This window comes from Rhinatrema bivittatum, chromosome 12, assembly GCF_901001135.1.
Source record: "Rhinatrema bivittatum chromosome 12, aRhiBiv1.1, whole genome shotgun sequence".
In the NCBI taxonomy this organism is placed as follows: Eukaryota; Metazoa; Chordata; class Amphibia; order Gymnophiona; family Rhinatrematidae; genus Rhinatrema; species Rhinatrema bivittatum.
This window is the reverse complement of record NC_042626.1, coordinates 53,844,538-53,869,515: the sequence shown is the minus strand read 5'-3', so window position 1 is coordinate 53,869,515 and position 24,978 is coordinate 53,844,538. Positions and strand designations below refer to the sequence as shown.

General features: G+C 46.5%; 1 protein-coding gene across 2 annotated transcripts in view; it reads right to left on the bottom strand.

Annotated features, from left to right (window-relative positions):
- Positions 1 to 24,978, bottom strand: part of DHX8 (DEAH-box helicase 8) — a 60,305-nt gene that overhangs the window by 12,785 nt on the left and 22,542 nt on the right. For both annotated transcript variants that reach the window (XM_029572900.1, XM_029572899.1), the window contains 12 exons: positions 19,827 to 19,971; positions 17,532 to 17,735; positions 14,352 to 14,439; positions 13,338 to 13,435; positions 13,086 to 13,233; positions 12,355 to 12,536; positions 11,909 to 12,103; positions 11,013 to 11,198; positions 10,459 to 10,669; positions 9,503 to 9,684; positions 2,382 to 2,522; positions 1,767 to 1,922 (listed from right to left, as the gene is read on the bottom strand). In XM_029572900.1, coding sequence (XP_029428760.1) covers positions 1,767 to 1,922; positions 2,382 to 2,522; positions 9,503 to 9,684; positions 10,459 to 10,669; positions 11,013 to 11,198; positions 11,909 to 12,103; positions 12,355 to 12,536; positions 13,086 to 13,233; positions 13,338 to 13,435; positions 14,352 to 14,439; positions 17,532 to 17,735; positions 19,827 to 19,971 — 1,936 coding nt within the window. The remainder of the gene's footprint in view (positions 1 to 1,766; positions 1,923 to 2,381; positions 2,523 to 9,502; positions 9,685 to 10,458; positions 10,670 to 11,012; positions 11,199 to 11,908; positions 12,104 to 12,354; positions 12,537 to 13,085; positions 13,234 to 13,337; positions 13,436 to 14,351; positions 14,440 to 17,531; positions 17,736 to 19,826; positions 19,972 to 24,978) is intronic.

The window sequence follows — 24,978 nt, the reverse complement described above, 5'->3', positions numbered from 1 at the left end:
ACCGCCGACACCGCGGAGTCCACTTTTGGTACCTTGATGAGATCCAGGAAATCCTCCGGTAGTGGATAGAGCTTTTCCATAGCACAGCTGACCTTCAGGGAAGCCTCCGGGGTATCCCATTCCCTAGTGAGGGATTTCCTAGTTTTACCAAACATTACTGCCTGGATGTGCAGGTGCTAGAGGAAGTGGCTTTTGGGGATAGTGTGTTGTACACAGGTCTTTTGAGTTCCCGCCCAGTATAGAGGGGCTTGGGTACATCCCACTTGTCTGGACTGATCTGGGGTATGAACAGGAAAGTAGCATTGGTTTTTACCTCCTAATTTTCGTTCCTGTAATACCACAGATCAGTCTAGAGACCTGTCCCTTTTTCGAAAGCCTTCCTCGCTTCTAGATGTTGCTAAGACAGTGTGTAATCGTATGCAGATTTACTAAGATTGTACACAGGTTATGCCTTAGAGTTGCTAGTTAGTTTAATCCTTGCTTTGAGACAGAGGGTCCTAGTTTTAGGGGGCTCCAACTTTGAGTCTCTGCTCACCCAGAGTTATTTAGGTTTGTTGGACTAGACATCGGGTCATTACTGAGAAACTGCAAGTGGCACTCTCGGTTATGTAGCAGTGCCTGAAAAGTTTTCATTCTCTGCCTCCATCTGCTGGTAGGGATGCAAAACACACTTGTCTGGACTGATGTGTGGTATTCCAGGAATGAAAATAAGCAGCTCAGAACCAATTTTCCTTTAGTCAGGAAGTAAATAGTCCTCACGGGAAGATCTTTTTTGCTTGATTCTTTATTTTCTCTCTCCTTATTTCTGAGTCTGTCCACATTTATAGTGGTCTCATTGTGTTGGATTATAATTTTTCTCACTTGATGCATTTTTTTTGTACTTAGAATCATTTTTTGTCAAACTGATATTTCTGTTGCAAGTTTATACTTGTAATGCGCATAACCTGTGGTAATTATGCACACGTTAAAATTATTACGCACATAACTCGTGTGTGTGTGGACTTTCCTAGAATAGCATGTGCATTCAAAAATGTTTGGAAGGGAGGCATAACCCAGTAGTCTGGGCTGATCCGGGTACGTACAGGGAATGTATATTTACTGAAAAGTATGAGTGTAGTTTCAGCGTGGAGACTGCATCTGCTGCAATATATAAAATACAGCACAAAGCTTTCCCCATACCCAACTTCTGCGAGTATCTGATGACATATACCAAGTTTTGTACTTTAGCAGTTAGTGTTTGGACAATGCCAGCATGTACCCGATCGCTTAAACACAATCTTTAGCCTTTAGGAAAATAAGGATTGCAGAGATGCATGACCAGGCTGTGGAATCAGTTTAGGTCTGTTTCCTCCTGGACTTTCAGTTCGATGGGATACAGTGCCTTGAGCCTTCCCCCCCATTTATATATCCCATCCCCCCAGATGAGCCCAGCCGTCGAAGCAACAGTCCTCGGCTGGGGGCACAAACTGCAGCTTTCTCCAAACGTGCACCTGGAGTCTGATCACTAAATGTTGACCCCCTGCACAACGGCTAGACTGCCTCTCCCCTCAACAGGACTGAACGCTGCCTCCAGAAGACCAGAGCTGAGAATCAAACCCAAATCTCCTGCATAGCATTGCACAGCACTGCTGCCCTCCGCACCACCACCAGGCCTCTGCAGCTTAATGAAGGTTTTAAAGTACTTAACCAAGGCCATAAAACACAGGGATTAATTTAACCCCAGCATCCAGACTGTACGTGCCTATAATAAAACCGTGACGGCCCACCTTTAGTGACAGCACTGTACTAGCCAAGTTGGTCCTCTGAATTTCAGGCACATTTGTGGTTAACATTTCATCCCGGTAAGCACGCTCAGTGTACAGCCGATAACACTTCCCGGGTCCTGTTCTCCCAGCTCTGCCCGCACGCTGCTTTGCTTGGGCCTACAAATCGAAAGGGAGGAGTTTACAAATAAAAAAGCTTTTAGATATATATACTGTAATTTTATGTAAATATCTCATATATATATCTATATCTATCTATATATATATAGATATATATATGGGGCAGAAGGCTGCCTTCACAATAAAAGATTACTGCATCCATCTACCTGCAAAATCTAATTTCAAAAATGAAAAATAGGCCTGCATGAGCAACATAGGTTATAGGAAAAACACATCCCAAGCATACCATTCTACGTCCGCTCTGCAGTAACAGCATAAACAAGCAATTTTACTAAGTAAACTTAAGCAGTCTCGAGCTGGAAACCCCAACACAGCCATACACAAAGCAGCCAGCCTCATTAATAGAGGGCTCAGGGATCACAGATATTCTCAGTAGGAGGTAACCTAAGGTTTGTACAAGATGCACTGGATATTAAGCTATCGGCAGAAGCTCAGCACCTGTGAGATGGGTGTGACCACCAGTTGGTCGATACCAGTTTTGGAGTTGTACACTTTTTGCTTCACAAACCCAGGATCCACCACATAATAAATTCCATCAATAGTCAGCGACGTCTCTGCAATGTTGGTGGCGATGACGACCTGCAAAGCAAGACAGAAATGAGCTACTTTTGGCACATGCCCTTCCTGCACAGCTGTTCTACCTGGGAACTCAAGGTCCAATCCTATTTCCAACTGTGTTTACCCTGAGGCAAAGTTAATTTGACACCCTCTCCCCCAACCCTTAATTTGAAGGTTAACAGGTTCACTGATTTGTTGCATAAAGCACCGTGCTATATGGCTGGATGACATCAGCTTGTGAAAAGGAAAGGAAAATTAGTTCTTACCTGTTAATTTTCGTTCCTGTAGTACCAAGGATCAGTCCAGACTGCTGGGTTATGCCTCACTTCCAGCAGATGGAGACAGAGAAAACTGAAAAAGGCACCTCCCATATACCCTGGTGTGCCACCTGCGATCCCTCAGTATAATCGGTATCAAAGCAGAATGAATGTAACATATGGTAACAACCCATGACTAGATCAATTCAAACAGCAACTTCTGAAACAAGTAACTTCTGAAACAAGTATGAAGTGTCGATAAAAAGAACGATGTAGTACCTATCAAGATGCTCTGAGAAATCTGTAAAAGAAAAACAATATAAATAGAAAAGCGGGGCTCATACTCCTTTGGGCGGGCGTCTGGACTGATCCTTGGTACTACAGGAACGAAAATTAACAGGTAAGAACTAATTTTCCTTTCCCTGTACATACCAGGATCAGTCCAGACTTCTGGGATGTACCCAAGCTGCCCTAAAGGGGGTGGGACCTGAAGAGTCCCGCTCGAAGCACACTGCTGCCGATCGAGTCCATCTTTGGATCCCTAACATCCAAACGGTAATGCTTGGCAAACGTGCGCAAAGATTTCCAAGTAGCCTCCCGGCAAATCTCCTGAGGCGAGACACATTCACTCTCCGCCCATGATGCTGCTTGTGAATGAAGAGAATGTGCCTTAAGCCCCTCCGGAACGGTACGCCCATGACAAATGCAAGTTGAAGCAATGGCGTCTTTCAACCAGCGGGCAATAGTAGTCTTAGAAGCCTTAGTCCCTTTCTTAGGACCATTCCACAAAACAAAGAGATGGTCGGACAACCGAAAAGGATTGGTAACTTCAAGTACTGCAAGAGGACCCTTCGAAAATTCAACCTCTTAAGCTCCTTCTCCCGAGGAGCATTCCTATCCTCATCTGAGAATGCCAGCAATTCAACTGTCTGGTTGACATGAAAGGCCGAAACTACCTTAGGCAAAAAGGAAGGAACGGTGCGAAGAGAAACTCCCAAGTCAGTAACGCGTAGGAAAGGCTCCCTACAGGACAACATGAAGTTCTGAGATTCATCTAGCTGAGCAAATAGCCACGAGAAACACCGTCTTAAGCGTTAAATCCTTCAGCGTAGCTCTCTTTAAAGGTCCAAGAGGGGGACTACACAGACCACGAAGAACCAAATTCAGACTTCAAGACGGACAGATAGAAAGCACCGGCGGTCTTAGGTGTTTGACCCTCTTCAAGAATCTAGCCACGTCTGGGTGAAGGGCGATGGAAGTACCATCAATCTTACCTTGATAACAGCCCAAAGCTGCTATCTGTACTTGGAGTGAGCTGTACGACAAACCTTTCTTTAGGCCGTCCTGCAAAAAGGCCAGAATATGACAAACAGCGGCCTGTCGTGGGGACACCTTCAACCCACGGCACCAAGAGTCAAACACCTTCCATACTCTAATGTAGGTAACCGTAGCAGAGGTTTTACGAGCGTGTAGGAGGGTAATAATAACCGCCTCCGAGTAACCCTTCTTCCTCAATTGCCGCCTCTCATAAGCCAAGCTGCTAGACAAAAGCGATCGGCCTGATCAAAAAATACTGGGCCCTGCCGAAGCAGGTGAGGCAGATGGTCTAGACGCAAGGGACCGTCCACCACCAGGTTGATCAGATCCGGGGCCACCAGTACGACCTGTCCCCTGTGGGATTCAATCCGGCACAAAATCTTCCCCACCAGCGGCAATTGAGGAAACACATAAAGGAGAATATGCGTGGGCCAAGGAAGAACCAGAGCGTCCACGCCTTCTGAACCATGTTCCCTTCTGCGACTGAAGAAATGAGCTGCTTTGGCATTCAAACGAGTTGCCATTAAGTCTAACCGTGGGGTCCCCCACCGTCAGATAAGCCGCAGAGCCTCGTTTGACAGCTCCCATTCCCCGGGATCTAGCTGCTGACGCTGAGGAAGTCCGCCTGAACATTGTCGATCCCGGCTATGTGAGATGCCGCTATGTGAGACAGGTGATGCTCCGCCCAATCCATCAACCTGCTCGCTTTGGATGCTAGTCAACTTTTTGTGCCCCTTTGCCAGTTTTATGAAAGCCACAGTGGTCGCATGGTCGGACAGAATCCGAACTGCCTGGTGGCGAACCAGTGGAAGAAAGTGGCGCAGCGCCAAGCGAACCGCCCTGGTTTCCAAGCGATTGATGGACCACTTGGTCTGTGGCAGCGTCCAAAGACCCTGTGCGGACCGCGACTGACAGACTGCCCCCCCAACCCGTCAGGCTGGCATCCGTCGTCACGATGATCCATTGAGGGGGCTCCAGATCCACGCCTTGGAGCAAGTGATCCGGTATCAACCACCAATCCAGACTGGACCTGGCCAGCTCGAGGAGCGGTAATGGTAACTGGAACTCCGCTGATTTGGGATTCCAACGAGAAAGTAGCGCCCTCTGCAAAAGGTCGCATATGAGCAAAGGCCCAAGGAACCAACTCCAGTGTGGATGCCATAAAACCAAGAACCTGCAAATAATCCCATACCACGGGTAAGGGAAAAGTTAACAGGCGATGAACCTGAGACATTAGTTGCTCCATTCTCACCTGCGGTAGGAAAACCTTGCCCAAACTGGTGTCGAAATGTGCTCCCAGAAAATCCAACATCTGGGATGGAACCAGCTGGCTCTTGGAATAGTTGACAATCAGCCAAGGGAACTCAGATGGTTCAAAACTGACTGTACTGCATCCGCAGAGTATCCTCGACTTTGCCCGAATGAGCCAGTCGTCCAAGTAGGGGTGTACCAATATGCCTTCCCTCCGAAGGCTCGCTGCTACCACCACCATCACCTTGGTGAAGACCCTCAGGGCCGTCGCCAGACCGAAGGGCAGGGCACAAAACTGGTAATGGTTCCCCATGATCATGTGACGTAGAAACCTCTGATGAAATTCCTGGATCCCTATGTGGAGATAAGCCTCTGTTAGATCCAAAGAAGCCAAAAATTTGCCTTTGTGGACAGCCGCAATGACTGATCTCAATGTCTCCGTTTGGAAGTGCGGGATACGCAACGCTCTGTTGACCTGCTTCAAATCCAAAATTGGGCGAAATGTGTCCTTCTTGGGAATGATGAAGTAAATGGAGTAGCGACCGGTCTGCTGCTCGGCTGTGGGAACCGGAACAATGGCTTCCAGGGCCCGCAAGCGAGTTAGTGTTTGCGAAACCACTTGCTGTCTCATCGGTGACCCACTGGGAGAAATGAGAAACAGGTTGCAAAGGGGTCGTGCAAAATCCAAAGGTAGCCATGATTTATAATGTCGAGAACCCACTGGTCTGAGGTGATCTTGGCCCATTCCTCCCGAAAGTGGAAGAGTCGTCCCCCACCCTGACCTCTGGAACTGAGGGATGGGCCAGCGTCCCTTCATTGGGACGCCTTACTGTTGGCGAAGGTATGAGAGGTGCCAGTTCGCGGGGGCCGCCTGCCACGAAAGGAATGCGCCCATGCTTGAGATCTTGTGGGCGGTTGTCGTGGAGCGTATGATGAAGAGCCCCTCCTGGAGCGGAAGCGGCGCTCTCCACAGAAACGGCCGCGAAACGTGCCAGGAGAACGGAACGATCTGGGCTTGTCCTCCGGTAGCTTGTAAACCTTGTTCTCCCCCAAAGAACGAACCAGCTGTTCTAATTCATCTCCGAATAAGAGCTTGCCCTGAAAAGGAAAGGAACCCAAATACGACTTAACTGGGCGGCAGACGCCTCCTCTATGTAGCCATAGGAGCTGCCTTGCCGAAACTGCAGAAGCCATAGTGCGGGCCGAGGTGCGGAGTAGATCATACAAAGCATCCGCGGTATAAGCTACCGCGGACTCCATGCGGTTCGCTTGTTCAGCTTCTTCCAGAGGAAGATCCTGAGGGTAAGCAGCTGTTGGACCCAGCGGAAGGTAGCCCTCTGCATCATGCTGCTGCAAACCGCAGCCCTCACTCCTAAGGCCGAAACTTCAAAAATCCGCTTGAGCAAAACTTCCAATTTCCGATCCTGAAGGTCCTTGAGTGCTGTGCCTCCCGTAACGGGGATGGTGGTATGTCTGGCAATGGACGTGACCATCGAATTCACCTTGGGGATCTTAAGGAGCTCCAAGGACTCAACAGGAAGCACATAAAGCTTTTCCATAGCTCGGCCGACCCACAGGGTAGCTTCCGGAGTATCCCATTCCCGGGATATGATCTGAAAAAGTTTTGGATGGAAAGGAAATGTTTGTGGCAGAGCATGGAACCCCGACAACACAGTCTCCTGGCGAAGTATCTGGAATTGCCTGTGGGACTGGGATTTCCAGTTCCTGAAGTACATGCGAAATTAATGGATCCAGCTCCTCCTTGTGGAACAAGCGGAGTATCTGCGGATCGTCCCCCTCCACTGGATCTGCACTACCCACATCATCACCCAGATCCTGAGAGGGGGGGGTTCCTGAGAGATAGGATCCGCAGCAGAGACCTGATTGGGAGGTCCAGAAACTTGGACCATGCAAGGCACTCCCGATCCCGAGCTTACCTGGCCTGTTGGGCCCTTAAAAACTTAGCTGGGACAGGAGACCAATTTTCCCAGTCAGATTCGGCTTCCACATAAGCCTTATGGAGAAGTAAAACAAACTGGGAAGAAAACGGGTGAGGTCTCTTTAAGGCCCCCCCCCCCCCCCCCCAGAGAAAACGGAGATAGACCTGAGTCCCGCTGAAAATCGCGGGGTCTCTAAGGGCTGAGCGCCGGTGGGGACAAAGGAGGAAGCTCCTCTCCCTCCCCCATAGAATCTGCATTGCCATCAGGCTGAATTAAGATGGCCGCCGCCGGATCTGAGGAAGGCAAGATGGCCACTGCCCCCAAGTTCGGGAGTGAGACTAGCCTCTGCCTCTGAGGGAGCGATGCTGATCTGTGTCCCCTCTGGTGCGGCAGGGCTGCTCCTCTGCCCGAAAATCGGCCACCGCGAAGGCCCCTCGCCCCCGGGAATACACCGGGAGCAGAGGCCTTCGTGGGAGAGTTGGTACCCCGGCTCCCCACATGCCGTGCAAACGGCACCCCTCGGCATCGAAAAAGGCGCGAAACGCTGTCGGGCGGCCAGCCACCCCTTCCGGAGGCCCGAGTGAGTAAAGCAGGCGCGGGACAAAAGGAAAATGAGTTCTTACCTGATAATTTTCGTTCCTGTAGTACCACGGATCAGTCCAGACACCAGGGCCGAGGTATCTCAGGTGTCCACGCAGGAGATCTGTAGGGCTGCGACGTGGAAGTCCTTGCATACTTTCACTAGGCATTACAGGCTTGATGTCCAGGTTTGTGACTCCGCACCAGCAGATGGAGACAGAGCAAAACTTGACGGGCTCCCTACATATAGTAAGGTGCCACCCACAGCCCCTCAGTCGAACGAACTGTCAAAGCAAACCAGTGCCCGACTAACTAACTAGAACAATTTTAACCAATTCAAACACCCCCTGGCTGAAAACCGAAAACATCAGACCAGAGAGGCAAGCGGCATTATGCCAAGAACTGGAACAATTGCAGTACGAATAACCAAAACGAGCAGACTCTCTCTCTCTTCATCGTACCGAACAGACAGGCGGGAGCCTGGACTGATCCGTGGTACTACAGGAACGAAAATTATCAGGTAAGAACTAATTTTCCTTTCCCTGTACGTACCCGGATCAGTCCAGACACCTGGGATGTACCAGAGCAAACTACCGAGGGTGGGAAGCAGAGAGTCCCGCTCGGAGGACACTCGCTCCAAACCCCGGCAGCTCAGACGCCTGGACATCAAGCCTGTAATGCCTAGTGAAAGTATGCAAGGACTTCCACGTCGCAGCCCTACAGATCTCCTGCGTGGACACCTGAGATACCTCGGCCCTGGTGTCTGGACTGATCCGGGTACGTACAGGGAACAGGTCTTTATAAAAATACCTCTTAGAATCTATCACGTTCCGTATTTCTTTTTTATTTTTTAAACTTTAATAATCACACAGGGGAACACTCTCCCTGATACACAGAACTTCTGAGCCTGCAGAGGAATTAAACTTCTCTGCAACAAGTGTCTCCGAGGAATGCAGCGTCTCTGGAGAAGAGGGGGAGAGTGACCAGCCCACCGGTGAATCCTCCCTCTCCTACCCACCGGGCAGGGGACCAAGACTACTCCGGGAAAAGGCTATAGGGCAATGCCCTGCCTTGCCTGCAAAAGGCTCCTTTTTTTTTTTTTTTTTTTATTAAGGAATTGATCTAGTCAGAGGATTCCCCATAAAATTAAATCAAACCTGACAGAGGAACCCTTCCCAATTTAGAGGTGATCAGGACCGCAGGTTATGCTCTCTCAATCTGCTGGAGTCAGAGAAATACTGAGGAATTGCAGGTGGCACACCAGGGTATATGGGAAGTGCCTTTTTCAGTTTTCTCTGACTCCATCTGCTGGAAGGGAGGCATAACCCAGCAGTCTGGACAGATCCTGGTACGTACAGGGAAATGTAATTGTATAAGTAGAACGTCAATTGTAAGTTTGCATCGTATTATATTATATACTTTTTTAATGGTTTTATTCACGTGGAATGTCTGTAACCTTTGCAAGAGTAGGGTCACTGAAATTGATTCAGATTTCCTGGGCTCAGCTCTTAAGTTTGACTATGCTTTATTGTGCACAGTTTGCCAAATGCGCATACTTGAAACAGATATGCATACATACACTAGAAAGTCAAAACTGCATAAATACATTTTAAATAGTAAAGAAATAAAAAAAGAGTCAGGCTTCAATTTAACTTGCTTTTCTACTGCCGGGAGGGGCCGGATCAAAAATCCTCGTCTGCATCTCGCTGGGTAAAGCGGAATACACTGGGAGAATGATTAATTCCGGTACATCCGGGCCAAGGGATTTCATTCGCTCGTACAGGATTTCACAGGCAGTGTCAATCTCCTCCTGACCAGTCAGAAACACCAGTATATCACCTGGAAAATATGATTAAAAAACCCAAAAAGATTATAAGACTTATTTACTATCAGAAACAAAAATACGCAACTAGAAAAAAGACAGAGAGAAAGCATTGATATGCCACAAAACCATGTGATAAATGAATGCCTTTTCTTTCCAGCTTGGGCTGCCCAGGACATTTAGCAGAAACCTGTTAATATCCATGACAAATGTGCACCTCTGCATAGGTTTTCCACTGTTAAAATTCAGGAGAAGTTTGCAACAGCATGTCTCCTATAGAATAAACAGTCATAAATCCAGATGACATTTCTAAGAGAGATCGTGTTATGCTAGCTGTCTGTAATAGCTCAGTGGTACCAATGCAGACTGTGTGTGCTGGCAGACAGCACTTGGACTTCAGGTTGGGTCGACTGAAACCAGATGTTCTTCTCAGATCTTAAGAAGGGGAAGCGTCTACAACACTTTAATTATAAATGTACTCTTTACCACGCAAGCATCCATGAGCAAATATGGACAGAATAAAGTGAGCAGTTCTGCCAGACCAAACCTGTGGAAGGTACCACTCTTATGCAATAAGAGGTACCTCCCCCACCCCACATTCTGCAAGATATGTCACATGATTACAAATATTTAATATAATCTTAGCTTTGTAAAATTGACAGCAGGGAAGAGCACCCCCCCCCCCCCCCCAGTCATTTCACAGGATACCTTAGTAAACCATAGGTGGGCGAGATAAGAGATATGAGGTAGGCAGTGTGTCAGCAAACCAGCTATTTGCCTTCTTCCCTTACCTGGCGGTTCTGTTAAGTGAATCTGCATGACGGTAATTAGACTGGCATCCAGATAATCCGTCTCGGGCTCTTTGGTGTACAGAATTTCCACTGGATACGTTCGGCCCGGGATGGTAAAGATCGGGGCTTCATAGAAGTACTGGGAAAACTTCACGGCATCCAACGTTGCTGAGGTCACAATCAGCTTCATGTCCTGGCGTTTCTGCACAGTCTGGGACAGAAGAAAAGGTGGCTATGATTTATTTAAAACAAAAAAGGGCTGTGTGCCCGCTTCTCTCTGTGCCCAGGAGTTGGCTTGCTTTATTCACCGTATGGCTCTTCTTTATTTTGGAGGCAGAAGGTTTGCCAGGAGCCTCTGGTGCAAAGCTTGTGATGGAAAAACCTAAGAATCCATATTTCTCTTGCCCTCAGTCACTTAACTAACCTAATCCCAAGCTACAGGACCTAGAATCTTCTCACATTGTAGCAGAAAAATCAGAGCATCTCAAAACCCACACTTCCATCAGTTACTACCTGAATGAGACTATATGAAGAAATCCCTTGTGCCCTGCTACCTTTTTCAGGAGGCCGAACAGCACATCAGTGTGGATTGTCCTCTCGTGTGCCTCGTCCAACATAATAATGGCATACTGGGTCAGATCAGGATCAATCAGGCACTCTCTCAGCAACATACCATCCGTCATGTACTTTATGACGGTCTCTGGGCTCGTGCAGTCTTCAAACCGAATGGTGTAGCCAACCTGAGCACAAACAAAATAGGCAAATCCTAAGAGTAAGTCCTCAGACTTTTCACCTCTGCACATTTCAGACCTTAACCTACATAGCAATGGGTAGATCAACTAGTCAGACCGAGTATAAATCAGGACTCTGAAGGTAGCTATTGCCTGTCAAAGTTGGAGATTCAAGTTTCAAACCCACCTGCACCATTGACTGACCTTCAAAATAAGTCACCTAACCTCCTTTTGGACTCCAAATATAAATTCTAAGACAGCCTCTATTTTGCAAAGTTCGGAAGGCTTGCAAAAAAAAAAAAAAACCCCAAAAAAAAACCCACACAGAGGAATAAATTTACATGGGACAAGAACAAATATCCCAGGACTCCTCCTCCAATCTGAGAAAAAAGTGCAGCAGATATCCAGTTATTTGCACAGGAGAGGATTTGTTTGCATGTATCAAATAATAACAATAAAACAAAAAAAAAAAAAAAAAAACTACCTTGCCTGCTTCAATGGCAAAATATCAACTCTGGGTCGATACATTACAGAAAATCTGTTACTGAAATTATCAGTACAGAACCTTACTAGCAGAAATAAGACCTCCATAAGGTCTTTTCTGGTCTACTTCATTGCTGTAGCTTTAAAAGGCCATTAACTATTTTCACAAAGCCTAAATATGAACATTTCCCCCCCCCCCCCCCCTCCATGTTGCTCCCTGGCTTCCACAGGCTCACCTCCTGTCCCAAACAGCAGCCGTACTCTTCCGACACTCGTTTGGCCACAGACATGGCAGCCACCCTCCTGGGCTGGGTACAACCAATCTTGCCTCTGGCCGTGTAGCCAGCCTCCGCCAGGTACTGTGTGATCTGGGTGGTTTTCCCAGACCCTGTCTCGCCAATGACAATCAAGATTTGGTTATCATGGACAGCCTGAAGGAAGATATTAGGGAGGATCAAATTAAAAAGAGCTACAGCACAGAAGCAACAAGCAGGTCTGAATGTCTCATCCCCGAGCTATCCCCTGTGCATCCCTCCATCTGGTCCTTTGCTGTTTTTTTTCTTTATTATTTTTTAATATCTATTTATATTTAATTACACCTCTAAACATTTGTTGCCGAGTATACACAAACCAACCCAGATGACATTTGTCTTTAGATCATTTCCTGTAGGCCTGCTCGCACCTGGATAAGCTGCTCCTTGAGTCTGTAGATGGGGAGACTCTCCCTCTGCTCCAGGATCGACATTTGTGTCTTTTTGCCATAAGAGGCTTTGTTGCCACCAAAAGCGTGCTTTTTCCACTCTGGGATGTCATTGGGCATCATCCCAATGCCCCTCATGTTGGCTGCTATCTGTCTCCCCTCAGCTGCAAAAAAAAAAAAAAAAAAGAAATAAGAGCGACACATCCACAGACTTCGCTTAACTAATATTTTGCAGGTGTAGAGACAAATTTTTTATTTATTTATTTTTTTTAATTAAGGCGGAGCGTCCTCCGGGTCACTGTGGACACTGCAGCCCAGAATGAGTTGGCATGCAAGCGTGAATCCCTGCTCTTTCGTGGGCCGTGGAAGAGGCCCTTTACCTCTTCCTGCCTTGCTCTGCGGGAGTCACACAGTGCATTTTCTCCCTTCCTCTTTAGGAATTTCAGTGCAGTTTATATGTAGGCATGTGCTGCCAGGCCATCCACCCCCCGAGGTGACTGCACATATCTTTTTAAAGGGCTATAAAACAGAACACACAGTGGCATCTCGACTGATTTAATAAAGAATCGTGCAACCCAACATTTCTATTATTGAAACAGAATAGTCAACGCGAAAGTGCCATCAGGAATTTGTACGCGAGCTGAATTCCAACAGCGTTTGTGGCAGGCCTTGGAGCCATTAATTCGTGTTTTTCCATTTAGATATTACCGTACCGTCAGGTAGCGGGTCAACCCAGTGTTTGTTCAGTCCCATTGGGATGGAGTCCATTTCTGCCTCCCTCTGAGCCTGCTTCACCTCCCGTCTTTCTTTAGCCAACGCGCTTTGCATCATAGCTGCCTGGGATAAGGAGCCATCCGGATTCTGGGAAATTAAAAATCCATACAAGAAAAGGTTACAGGCTGCTAATGTGCACAACCGACATCCGAAGCGGAAACTGCTTTGGAATTAAACCCCCCCCTCCTTACCTTCACTATTTTAATGGGGCTCATATCCATGCTCTGTTTTGTGTGCCCTCTTAGGAAAGGCGGCTCCTCCTCCACCAGCTCAATCTCCAGGTCCTCGTCTACAAAAGAGATGAAGAGACGCGTGCCGAATATGGGCCCCAATAACCTGTTCCAAAGCGCAGCCTGGACAGGCTATGCTAAGGGCGATCCTACACAGCTCCACACCCAAGGAGACAGGCTGGACCGGCCCTGGTTTTGCCCCACTGCATGCATGGAGATGTAGTTCTGCTTTTCGTAGAGACCTCAGACTGTGAAATCCCTGCATGCAGCGGGGCAAAGCCAGCACAGGCTCAGCCTGTCCCCTTGGAAATAGAGCCATTTGGGTTAGAGCGATACTAAACCCTTTTCAATAGGAAATTATGTTATAAAAATAAAACTCATGAAAACCATAGTTCCTGTTCGTACTCCGGATCAGTCCAGACAAGTGGGTTTGCCTTCCCTACCAGCAGATAGAGGCAGAGAACCAAAACTTTTCAGGCACTGCTACATAACTGAGAGTGCCACCTGCAGCCCCTCAGTATTTCTGTCTTCAGCAGATGGTAGAGGTGCAAACCTGCAGTCTGGTTTAGAATATTTAAAAAATAAAAATAAAAAATCACTACTCAACAGAAACAAGATATTTCTAACGCCCCAAGGTACTTTGCATGAATTGCATAGCACAAGCAGGTCCTGGTTATAAGCAAGCTTCAATAGGAAAGTGTACAAGGTGGGAATGCTTATCATTCTTACATTAGCTGCTTACAAACCTGATGCATGAGAGTGACTTTTAGAATCAGGAAAGTTTGCCACCCAAGACACACCTTTTTTTTTTTTTTTTTTTAAAGAATATTTCTCTGCAGAAGATCATTCAGCTTAGCTCATGCACGAGAAACAAGTTACTGCACTTAAACGACTTATGTTAAGAGAAAATATTGTGACGCATGGCTGAGTTGACTGCAAACGATCACCGACTTTTCAGTCTTCCCCCTTAGCTACCTTCTTCATCATCCACTTTTGGAAGGATTCCAGTCTCTTCATCAAAGTCGGGGAACTCCTCTTTGGAGAGAACGTTGGCTGCAATCATCTGTAAACACAACAAGAAAAGATATTTATGTTTAATCAAGAAAAAATGGGAAGGGCACATGTGGAGAAAGGGGAGTTTTGTTCCCTGTTCATACCCAGATCAGTCCAGACAAGGGGGTTTTGCCTCCCCACCAGCAGATGGAGGCAGAGAACAAGAACTTTGAGGCACTGCCACATAACTGAGAGTGCCACCTGCAGTCCCTCAGTATTTCTCTGTCTCCAGCAGATGGTAGAGGGGCAAACCTGCAGTCTGTTTAAAAAAAAAGCAAGAAAAGACCGAATTTGAAACAGTGCTCCCTGAGGTGTTAGGTACCTTTGTGGACCATCCCTCTGGTGGAGCCTGGTGAGCTATCCCATCTGCCTTTAGCCCGCTATTTCCGGAGGATCTGATAGCCAGGGGACTGGCTCCCATGTTCCCTCCAAGGTCTCCTCCTTCAAGCCGCCTTCCTCCTGGCAGGGAAGTATTTCTGTTTGAGTAAATTTTTGTTTTTTTTTAATAAAAAAAAACAAACTTAGAGGTAGTTAGAAACAGGAGCTTCAGTTGGGGTGGCTTGGTGGCAGTGACTGTTTTTCAGCGGGAGCTGTCAGAGGGAGAGTTTGAGCTGCTATGGCCACCAGGGGTTCCAGGGGGCTGTCAGGCAGCTTGCTCAGGTGCACTTTTCTTCTCTGCGTCGGTGTGCGGCTCTGAGGGCAGATCACATGTGAGGCTTGCATGCAAGCACCGGAGCGGGTTTTTTCCCCCGTTAGGCCGCCACTTCTCCCCTTTGTTTAATGGTGTTGAAGCCACGCATAGCAGCCTATATCATGCGGGTTGTGGTCCGTGCAGCTCAATGAGGTGTCCCTGTGCTCCAGCTGTGCTGGAGGGGGTGAGAGAGCCTCTGCAGATGCGGCCCTGGATAAGAGGACCACCAGATCATCGGGGCCCGCAGCAGAGGTCCCAGGGGGACTGGAAAGAGCACAGCCATGGCCTCCGAGGGTCGCAGGCAGAAGACTGAGAACTCCAAGGCGCCCAGTGATTCTCCTCTGACTCTTTCTCCCACGAGACCGTCAGCAGCGCGGGGCCTTAGCAAGGGAGGAGAGTCAGATGGGAGCAGCCTCAATGAGGATGAGGAGGATCTGGAGGAGTTATCACCGGATTTTATTCTACTCCTGCATAAGACCTTTCTGGCATGGAAGGGGGCAGGAGGGAAGCATCCCAAGGATCTCACCGGCAGACGCAAATGCTTCGCCCCCCCCCCCGAAGAAAACGAGAGATGTCCAGAGTCTGGACTGATCCGGGTACGTACAGGGAAGGGGATTTCCCAGAGGCAGGTCTTAAGGTGGGTAGGGCGATGGCGAAGTTATACCCTCTGATAGAAGAGATCTTGGACCTGCTAAAGCTGTCTAAGGTGAATGCGGCAGTCTCCATCGTCACCAAGAAAACAACTATTCCGGTGGCTGGTTCAGCCACTCTGAAGGATATTCAGGACGCAGACTGGAGGTGCAGTTAAAACGGATGTTTGAGGTTTCTGCCTTGCGTCTCCGGGCAGCAATCTGATGCAGAGGGCCTGCTTATGCTGGGTGCAGAAGGCACAAGAGCAGAGTTCTGCATGTCCCAGCAGCTCCATGCAGTTGGCATGCTCGGAAGCTGGAGTGGCTCATATGGCGGATGCGCTATATGATTTGGTGTGTACGTCTGTTAAAAGCATGGTCTCGGCAGTGGATGCTCGCAGACTGTTGTGGTTATGAAATTGGTCAGCGGACACATGGTCCAAGTCCCAGCTCTCTAATCTCCCCTTCAAAGAGAAACTTCTATTTGGGGAGGATCTGGACTAGCTGATGAAGAGCTTGGGAGAGTCGAAAGGGAATAAGTTGCCTGAGAATAAGAGTTTCATTGCTCGTTCCCATTTTCGGGATACGAGACGTTTTTGTTCAGGCAAGAGTTCCTCGTCTTTGGGACAGAAGCAGACTTTGGGAAGACAACTGTCCTTTCAGGGTTCCGCAGATCCTCCAGAGCTTCTGCCGGACAGGGGACCAGGGGAGGAAAGTCAGCGCAATGAAGCCAGGGTGGTCCATTCCTCCGTGGAAGCTGTGGGGGGCCTCCTGGGCAGAGAATCAGAGCCGCGATGTGGTCTTTGCTCCTTACTTTCAGACATTACCTTTTGGATGTTCGGGTGCAAAAAGATGCCGCATTTGGTGAAAGTGTATTGCGTGCAAGTCTTTCGTTTTCCTGCCCAGTGTAGGGATGCTTGGGTACATCCCACTTGTCTGGACTGATCTGGGTTTGAACAGGAAAGGAAAATTGGTCTTAACTGGTAATTTTCATTCCTGTAATACCACAGATCAGTCTAGAGACCCATCCCCTAGCTGCCGAAAGACCAAATTTCCTGTTTAGATTCTCAGAGTGTATCCGCAAATTGTAAATAGGTTGAGCTGTAGAGGTTAAGCAGTTATCGTTCTTTGAGAGAAGTGGGGGGTTCCAACCCTGAGTTAACTGTTCGCCCTGGTTGGGGAATCAATTTTGTTTACACAATGGCTTGGGTACAGGTCAATACCGAGGGACTGCAGGTGGCACTGTCTGATATGTAGCAGTGCCTCAAAGTTTTGTTCTCTGCCTCCATCTGCTGGTAGGAATGCAAAACCCACCTGGTCTGGACTGATCATGGTATTACAGGAACGAAATTTAGCAGGTAAGAACCAATTTTCCTTTATTGTAGTTAACACAGTGCCCTGGGGAATGGGTTGCCCACTGATCCCAGATGGCTTTAAAACCAGTTTAGGAAAGGGAGGGCAATGTAAGCAAGGATGCTTGCTTTATATCCTGGATAGCATTGACTGAGAAATGAGAGATGTGCCACCGCTCATCCGACATCACTGAATCTGGAAAATTACCCAGCGCAGATCTGACCAGCTCTAACAGAGTATTAAAGATAGAAAGGAAACAGCAGTTCATTGTTGGCTACTGGTAAAATCATGCTTGTAGAGGATAATAAGCAGTGGCTGCCTTTGTTTTCTGGCGGTACTTTTGCTGTATGTAAGTGAACTACGGGGGAAACCTGCTGTTTGTGATGGACTACAGACATTCTAAATAATATCTCGCCACCAAGCACGTACCTGCTTGATCTCCCACTTCTCGGGGTCCGAGATCTTGGTGAGGCGCTTCCGCTCAAGGGCGTCGTCCTCCACTTCTGGGGCATTCACTAGGGAGAGGTGGCTGGGCCGGTCAGGGTTCCTCATGGAGGCCTCCTCGTTCGCCTCTCCTACGAGGTTCCTGCGTCGATTTGGGTTCATGTCTTCCCCAGTATCCTGGTCCACATCCTGCCAAAAAATGCACCAGTGAAAGGGTAACTGCACACTGTTCTTCTTAACTTGTGGGACAGTGAGCTGAAGCTCATGCATACAGGGCCCACACCTGGCACCATGTCTTTTATTTTCCCCCATTTAAATTTTTTTTTTTTTTTTTATTATTATACTCATGAACATCATTAGGAAAAGAAAAAAATATATAGGTGCCAAAAAAATTGCAAAAAAACTCTAGGCAGCATTTCTTATCTGCAGGAATACCACACACAAGACTATTCATTTGTCCAATGGGACATCAAATTACAAACTAGAAATTCCAGTTTTCACTAGACTGATGGGGGCTCCAGGACACTTAGCAGTAAAAGAGTGGACTTCCTTCACTGTTAGTAATTCTCTGATGGGCAAAGGAGGAAGAAATGAAAACCCATCCTATACACAAAGGCAGATATGCCTTCCAGCTACAAATTACACCGAAAAAACAAAAAAGAAACGCTAAGACTTAAAACCATTTTCAAACTTGGAAGTTTACTGTATGACCACTTCCTGAGCACACCTGCAACTTTTACATTCAATTTTAAGGGAGAAGAGAGATGCTTTCTGAAGCTGGAGGGGGAAGTTTCAGAGGGAACAGAAGAAAATCCTTCATTACTGAGAGTGGTAGATGCCTGGAATAACCTCCCAGCAGAGGTGAACTCTGCTCATGCCGTAGGGCTGTTCTAAAGTTAGCTGGACATTCATTTTTATTTATTTAAAAGTTTTTCTATACCGCCTATACAGGCAAAATGCAGATCTAAGCAGTTTACAGTTAACACACATACATAATCAGCGGAAAATTAACGAAAAATAAGCAAAGCATACAATAAAACACAATAAGTAAAAGCACAAACAATAAACATTGGGGGATTGATGTAAAGGAGGATCATATTTGGGAGTCAGGGAATGCAAGTGCTTTGCTGTGGTCTATGGGAGTCAGGGAATGCAAGCGATTTGTTGTGGTCTATGGGACAGAAAAGAATTGAACCATTGGAGCACTTTACCATTAAAGTGCTCCAATGGTTCAATGGTACTTATGCGGCTAACTTTAAGATAGCTGGGTATATTTAGTGGCGCTGAACATCCCCATTAAATTAGCCAGATATGCTCTGTGGCTGAATATCTGCTGCACAGAAGCACGATCTAGTGATGCTGCGTAAATAGCTGCGCTGGATCCAGGATGCTACAATTCTCCAGAAACCAACCTGGTTAATGCCAGCAGTTTGGTGGTAGTTAGGACCTGTCCAGCAAAATAAGGAGAGGACAGGGGCAGACAAAAGCACACAATCTAGTGACACTGCAGCCCATGATGTAGCTGGGCTGGTACCAGAAAGCTATACTTCCCCAGAAACCAACTGGGTCAATACAGGCAGGTTAGGTGTGGCTGGATAATACTGAAAAAGAAAAATCGGTGTTTAGCCGGTTAATCGGCCCCACGCCACCCCTGACATAGCTAACATTTTAGTTGAATAGAAATTAGCCAGCTACGTCAGGGGCGATCAGACTGGTAGGATTTTAAATCTTGCAGTCTCTGCTGTTAAGATTGGGACTTAGTTGAACAAACTGCTTTTAGTATTGATCCCTGGGGGGTTTAAATGTGGAATCTTGTATCTTCATCAAAAAGAGAAAAACAAGAAACAATGACTTGGATATGAACAGATATCCCACAGACTGTCAAACACCTACAGCTGTGATGTAGCTGTGCTGTATGCAAAGACTGGATGGGCCAACTGTCCTTTTCTACCATCATCTACTGTTACACAAAGCTTAGGGACGTTTTGCTTCACTAAAACACGAGGGGGGTTTTGATCTGAGCTGGGAGGGAGGTATCAATACATGATAGATAGATAGAAGGGACAGTCAATGCAGGCGGAAGGGGCAGAGAAGCACCTGAATTCATGGTGGCCTAAAACAAGCAGCAGTAAACGAGGGTCTGCAGCATTGCAATAGGAAGGGAAACTGAGTAGACTGGGTGGGCCTCGATTTCTATGTAGTTCACAAAGCTTGCAGTATTCTGTTTACCACCACCGTGCTCTGGTTCCTTTACACTTTCCACCTTGCCTGCAGCCGTACCTTCATACTCAAACTGGTTTTGGAGCCGGTGAAGGAAAGCACTTTGACCTTGACCCTTTGCCCTTTGCTCACAACGTCAGCAACGTTGGCAACACGGCCTTCTCTCCTAAGCTCGGAGATGTGGACCAGACCCTCCCAGCGCTTCCTGGAATTATAGGGAAAAGGACACAGACTTAAGTACAAAAAGAAAACATGCCTCTCACCCTTCTCAGGTCTCTTACTCGCGCTGGATGCCTTGCCTTTGTTTCCAAGCGCAAACAACCCACATTTATTTCAGAGACTGTCAGAAGCACCAAGTAAATTGCTTTTAAGCTTCTGCTTTGGTTGGGTCCCATCTGCATTCTAAACCAATATAGGAAAATGGGTTCCCACCTGCTAATTTTCGTTCCTGTAGTACCCCAGATCAGTCCAGACTCCTGGGTTTTGCCTCCCTGCCAGCAGATGGAGACAGAGAAAGTTTTACTGACACTGTACATAACCCAGTGTGCCACCTGCAGTCTCTCAGTACTGACCTGTACCCAAGCCAAGATATAGGCCACAATAAATCTAACACTATTGATCACAACCACCATAATGAGAAGGAAATACAACCTTGCACTGGAAAAAAAAACCTGTCCAATTTTAGTAACAGGAGGAAATAATAATGAAACCAGAGTAATTCTTCAGCATATTTACAACAGTACGAATGGACTCTCCCCAACAGAGAGGGTGGGACTTTGGACCGATCTGTGGTATTCCAGGAAGGAAAATTAGCAGGTAAGAACCAAATTTTCCTTTCCTGTTCATGCCCAGATCAGTCCAGACTCCTGGGATGTACCCAAGCTTCCCTAATTAGGGGGGGACTGTGACGATCCCAAAGCCCATGGCCTGCAGAGCCTGGATATCCAAGCGATAATGCCTGGCGAAAGTGTGCAATGACTTCCAAGTAGCCACCCTACAAATCTCCTGCGGCAACGCCTGCTGGCACTCTGCCCAAGAAGCCGCCCGCCACCCTTCCAGACCAGGGTGCCCCTGACAGATGGATGCAGAGCCTATAGCTTCCTTCAACCACAGCGCACTTGGGGCTGATGCTAGCTTTTTTGCTGCTCTGTGTGAACAATTACTGTGTTGCCCACCCCCGTTCATTTACTCTCTGTCCTAGGTCCACCCAAAAAACGTCCAGCTCCCTTCAGTGATACAAACTTTAAAAACTCACACCCCTCCCCCTCGCAACCCATGGTGCCCTAGGCAAACCTTACAGCCTTCCACAACACCTCCCCCACTCCATTACACACACACACACACACAGATGAGAGTTATGCATTTATATTTATATGAAAATTATCAAGGTATTCAGTATTCTGAGGTAAAAGTATCACTTACATTAATATTCACATGCACTGATGTGATGACAACCAGAAATCCCTGCAAAATAGACATTAGGTACCCAGATGTTGTCAGGCCTATTATGATTGTGTTGGATGTGGGCTTGACCCTCTGAAAGCCCGAATACACTAATACTCTTCCTATTAGGAAAACGCCTCAGCTCAGTCACACATGCAGAACATAAACAGACCCTTACCAAATACAGAATAAAGCAACCATAAAGTAGAAATACAAACGCGCAGACAAAAACTGAACTGGAAACCGTAAGAAAACAAGAAAAAATAAAGAAAAAAATAAAGAAAAAATAAAGAAGAAAAAATATGACATTTTTTCCATACCACGACTTAAGAAACGAGGAGGCGGCCTCCTCCTAGCAGCCAAAAAGAATTTCAAACTAACCAGGAAACCTATATCCGCACCCCCTAGACTAGAAATCAGCTTTTTTCACTCTCACAACCTCCAAATCTGCCTAGTGTATGCCCCACCAGGTCTCCTCGAGACTAACCCCTCCCCCCTGATCGAATACATCTCCAAAAACATTAACATACAAGTTCCTGCTATCATCCTTGGAGACTTCAATCTCCACGTCGATAACATCCCCACATCACCCGCCTGTGACTCCCTACTAACTGCATTAGATGCACTTGGTTTCACACAAAACATCACCCATCCCACTCACAAAGCAGGCCACACCCTCGATCTCTTCTTCACCAACTCACAAATCCATACCAACACACCCTCATGCACACCCATCCCCTGGTCCGACCACTATCGCATCGACGTTACATGCTCTGTAATCAAAACACATCACCCCTCCCAAGGTAAAAAAGTCATACACTTTAGACGTAACTGCAAACAAGAAGAATTAATAGCAGCCATGTCTAACGATATCAATTCGCTTGACTTAACTGATGTTGATTCGGCACTCACGTCATGGAACCACATCACCAACACGATAGCCAACAAGATCTGCCCCCATACAGGAACGCACAATTGACATGTCTCAAAGACACAAACAACCATGGTATACTCTAGAACTAAAAAACATGAAATCAAATCTAAAAAAGCTCGAAAGAGCATGGCTCAAAGACCCCTCCACCACTCAACTGAATAAATTCAAATCCTACATGCACTCCTACCGAGTAGCTATCGATAAAACCAAAAGAGACTTCCACTCACAACGCATACACCACCTACAATTCAACCCTAGAGCCCTATTCCAACTAGTAAACAACTTAACTAAACCTTGCACACCATCCATACCAGACATAGACAACCAGACAAAATGTGAAGAACTTGCCTTATTCTTCCATAATAAAATCAGCAACATCATGTCGCGTTTCCCCCTCAAGCAAACATACGATACAACACAACCCCAAGCTACTTCTAATCTCTCATCATTTGACACCACCTCATCCCTAGAAATCGAATCCATCCTAAAAAAAAAAAATCAGACCCTCTACACACCCTACAGACACCATTCCTACAAAACATCTCCTCTCCATCCCCGGGATCATCGCCAAACCTATTTCAAACATCATAAACAAGTCCATTGAACTTGGCAGTATCCCAAAAAACCTTAAGCATGCCATTGTTAAACCCATACTGAAAAAGCCCTCCCTCGACCCCTCTGATCTCACCAATTTCCGACCTATCTCCAACCTGCCTCTAATCACAAAAGTCCTTGAGAAAGCCATAAACAAACAGCTATCAGACTACTTGGATGAAAACAACATCCTTTCCCCCTCTCAGTTTGGCTTTCGCAAACACCATAGCACAGAGACCTTACTCATTTCACTCTCCGACCAAATCTTGAAAGGTCTTGACAAAGGTCTCTCACACATCCTCATTCTCCTAGACATCTCCGCTGCATTCGACACCATTAAACATCAAATCCTATTAGAACGTCTTAGCAGCATTGGCATCTCAGGCCTGGCCCTACAATGGTTCCACTCATACCTAGCTGATAGACAATTTAGCGTACAAATGGGAAACTCCACCTCCAAGCCACACAACCTCGCTCAAGGAGTACCGCAAGGCTCATCTCTATCCTCTACGCTTTTCAATATATATCTCCTCCCCCTCTGCTATCTCCTTGCTAAACTTGACCTCCCGCACTTCATATATGCCGATGATGTGCAGATACTTATTCCTATTAAAGACTCAATACACAAAGCTATGGAAATTTGGAAATCCGCCCTCTCGGAAATTAGCAGCCTCTTATCCAACAACTTTCTCGCCCTCAACGCTACTAAAACAGAACTTATCCACATATCACCCCCTAATATCACCCCCACCCTCTTTACGACCCCCACTGTCACACACAACAATGTTCCTACCACTAACCTCACCTTTCCCACCCATGTTTGGAGCCTCGGCGTATCCATTGACTGTCACCTCAACTGCAAGAAATTCATCAATAATACCCTCAAAGACTGCTTCTACAAACTGCACACCCTAAAAAGACTCAAACCTCTCCTACATCTCAATGACTTCCGTACCATATTACAAGCCCTCATATTAACGAAAATAGATTACTGCAACTCCTTGTTATTAGGCCTGCCTAAAAACACCATACAGCCTTTACAACTCCTCCAGAATGCAGCCGCATGGATACTCACCAACACCCACAAAAATGATCACATAACTCCTGTTCTTAAACATCTACATTGGTTACCCGTAGCATCTAGAATTGCCTTCAAAGCCCTCACCCTAATACACAAATCTCTTCACAACCAGAACATGCACTGGTACAAAGAACACTTCTCATTTCACAACAGCAATAGACCCACTAGAAAACAATATCTAGCTACATTACACACCCCCTCACCCAAGCTTACTAAACTCCGCACCACAAACGAAAGAACCCTATCCCTAGCAGGCCCGCTTCTTTGGAATAAGCTACCCACCTCCCTCCGCCAAGAAACTTGCCCAAAAATATTCAGGCAAAACCTGAAGACCTGGTTCTTCAAACACTCTTACACCTAATATTCACACCTTCTCTCTCACCCCCCCCCCCCCCCCCCCCAGGACTACATATTGTATATAAAAAAATTTGGTTCCCAATCACGTGTATATATACCTCCTTTAATTGTGGATACCCCCCTATATATCAGAATCTCCCCCCCCCCCCCCCGTTTAGATAACCTCTTTCACGTATCCCATTTTGATAATTTTACTTATATAATCTAATCTGTTATTTGTATGTTCTGAATGTTCCTTATTTAATTATGCAATAATTGTAAAGCCTGTTGCTAAGTTCTGTTCTATGTAAACCGACGAGATGTTCCCAACGTTCGTCGGTATATAAAAGTTATTAAATAAATAAATAAAGAAGACAGACAATCTATGCAGTGCAACAATGAAAAACAAAACCATCACCATTCCTCAAACATCAAACAATAAAATAAATACATAATACTAAAAACATATTAATAATATTATTAAAAAAAAAAAAGCTGATGAATAAAATATCAAATAATTAAAAAACTCATATACAAGTTTTTTTTAAATGTTCCAAAACCAATAAAATATTTCAAGAGACATCAAACACCTGAAAAATAAAATTAAAAAAGATTTTAAAAATTCATGCTCTCCATATATGGGACCTTTTGATTTCACAAAAAGATGATCAAATACCCTGAAACCATTAGTGATCTTGAGATACCGCAACAATGCCCAATTTACGTCTAAATGCCGTAAATCTCCAGTGCGCAGCCTTGACGCATCCAGATTTGGAAAGGCTGGAAGCTCCACAGATTGACTCAAGTGAAATGCTGACATCACC